Below are 2500 nucleotides of genomic sequence, written 5' to 3'. Positions count from 1 at the left end.
GACGGAGTAAAGATGAAGATGTTAATAGAGGTGTTGAGTCTACAGTGTGAGTGAGTTGTGTCCTGTTCTGATTATTAGCTGTAGTGAGTGGTAAAGGACAGCAGGTCACTTATCTCAGCTCCACTGGAGATACGAGTGTTACGACACTGAGGCTCTTAATATCAGCTCGTTATTGTCTCTCAAAGTTCACTCCATATGTCACATGACCACATGCTGTCTCACTGATGCTATGCTAAAGCACTTTGCTAACCTAACAGTCAGAATGTCAGACATGTGAACAAACCACAACATGACACAACACTACACAACGCTACACAACACTACACAACACTCCACAACATGACACAACACGACACAACACTACTCTCATCACACAACACGACACAACACTACTCTCATCACACAACACTACACAACACTACTCTCATCACACAACACGACACAACACTACTTTCATCACACAACACGACACAACACTACTTTCATCACACAACACGACACAACACTACTCTCATCACACAACACGACACAACACTACACATCACACAACACTACACAACACTACTCTCATCACACAACACGACACAACACTACACATCACACAACACTACACAACACTACTCTCATCACACAACACTACACAACACTACTTTCATCACACAACACGACACAACACTACTCTCATCACACAACACTACACAACACTACTCTCATCACACAACACGACACAACACTACACATCACACAACACGACACAACACTACACATCACACAACACTACACAACACTACTCTCATCACACAACACGACACAACACTACACATCACACAACACTACACAACACTACTCTCATCACACAACACTACACAACACTACTTTCATCACACAACACTACACAACACTACACCCATCATACTACACAATACTACACACAAACAGATAAATTCTGCTCCTTAGGAATTTTGAGAATGAGGATTAGTTTTCGTGGCATTTCGTGTCCATCCTGAATAAACAGGACCTGCAGTCACTCAGCATGTGTGTTCACAGCGTGTGTGTGTGTGTGTGTGTGTGTGTTGTTTCAGGTGCGAGTGCAGGCCCACAGCTGGATGCCGGGCGTCTTTACAGATTCAGCTACAGAACGGAGCTCTGTGTCAACCGGCCCAAAGGCACGAGCCGAGGAAACGTGGGGTTTCAGATCTCCAGTGATGTGGACATCAGCCTGGCCTGGAGGAACCCGGAGAACCAGGAGGAGCAGCTGCTCAGAGTCCAGGTGAGAAGAACAATCAACCAGTCCGAGTGTTTTATTCCTCGTCTATCATTAGCACTGCTCCACACTCTGAGAATGTGGACACACACAGTGTGGTCAGTGTGTGAATTCTTCATCATCTCTTTCCTTCCTTTCTTTCTCTCAGATCTCTAATGTTCAGATTCAAAACGCCGCTAAGCGCTCGCGCAAAAACAACATCTTCCACGGCACCACCACCCAGGGAATTCTGGGTCGAGAAAAGAGCGAGGCGCTGCAGAGACCCTTCATGATCCTCTGGAAGATGGGCAAGGTAAAAAAACAGCACTAACTGACCCTTAATGCTACAGCCCTGTTTAAAGGTGCGGTATGTAAAGTCTCACAGGGTGCAATAACTGTAGATTAGATATGAGTCTGATTCACAGGACTGTCTGATTCACACAAAATCACTTTAAAGGCAAAATCAACACAAAGGTCATAACAAACCTAACAGATAATGTCAGATAACAAATCAGCACATCATGTCATAAATGTCTTCAGGTTTCACGTGGAACACCACACCTCAACACACAGCACATCAACACACAGCACCTCAACACACAGCACCTCAACACACCACACCTCAACACACCACACCTCAGCACACCATACCTCAATGTGCCACACTTCAACACACCACACCTCAGCACACCATACCTCAACACACCATACCTCAACACACCACACCTCAACACACCACACCTCAACAAACCACACCTCAACACACCACACCTCAGCTCACCGCACCTCAACACACCACGCCTCAGCGCACCATACCTCAACACACCACACCTCAACAAACCACACCTCAACACACCACACCTCAGCTCACCGCACCTCAACACACCACGCCTCAGCACACCATACCTCAACACACCACACCTCAACAAACCGCACCTCAACACACCGCACCTCAACACACCGCACCTCAACACACCGCACCTCAACAAACCGCACCTCAACACACCACACCTCAACACACCGCACCTCAACAAACCGCATCTCAACGCGCCACACCTCAACACGCCACACCTCAACACACCACACCTCAGTGCACCACACCTCAACACACCGCACCTCAACACACCACACCTCAACAAACCGCACCTCAACACACCACACCTCAACACACCACACCTCAACAAACCGCATCTCAACGCGCCACACCTCAACACGCCACACCTCAACACACCACACCTCAGTGCACCATACCTCAAC

General features: G+C 47.6%; 1 protein-coding gene across 1 annotated transcript in view; it reads left to right on the top strand.

The window, feature by feature from the left end:
* mttp (microsomal triglyceride transfer protein) overlaps positions 1 to 2500 on the top strand; it is a 12238-nt gene that overhangs the window by 1474 nt on the left and 8264 nt on the right. The window contains exons 2-3 of the mRNA XM_060864700.1: positions 1083 to 1270; positions 1413 to 1556. Coding sequence (XP_060720683.1) covers positions 1083 to 1270; positions 1413 to 1556 — 332 coding nt within the window. The remainder of the gene's footprint in view (positions 1 to 1082; positions 1271 to 1412; positions 1557 to 2500) is intronic.

This window comes from Tachysurus vachellii, chromosome 2, assembly GCF_030014155.1.
Source record: "Tachysurus vachellii isolate PV-2020 chromosome 2, HZAU_Pvac_v1, whole genome shotgun sequence".
Classification (NCBI taxonomy): Eukaryota; Metazoa; Chordata; class Actinopteri; order Siluriformes; family Bagridae; genus Tachysurus; species Tachysurus vachellii.
The sequence above is the reverse complement of the archived record's forward strand: the minus strand, read 5'-3'. Positions and strand labels throughout refer to the sequence as shown.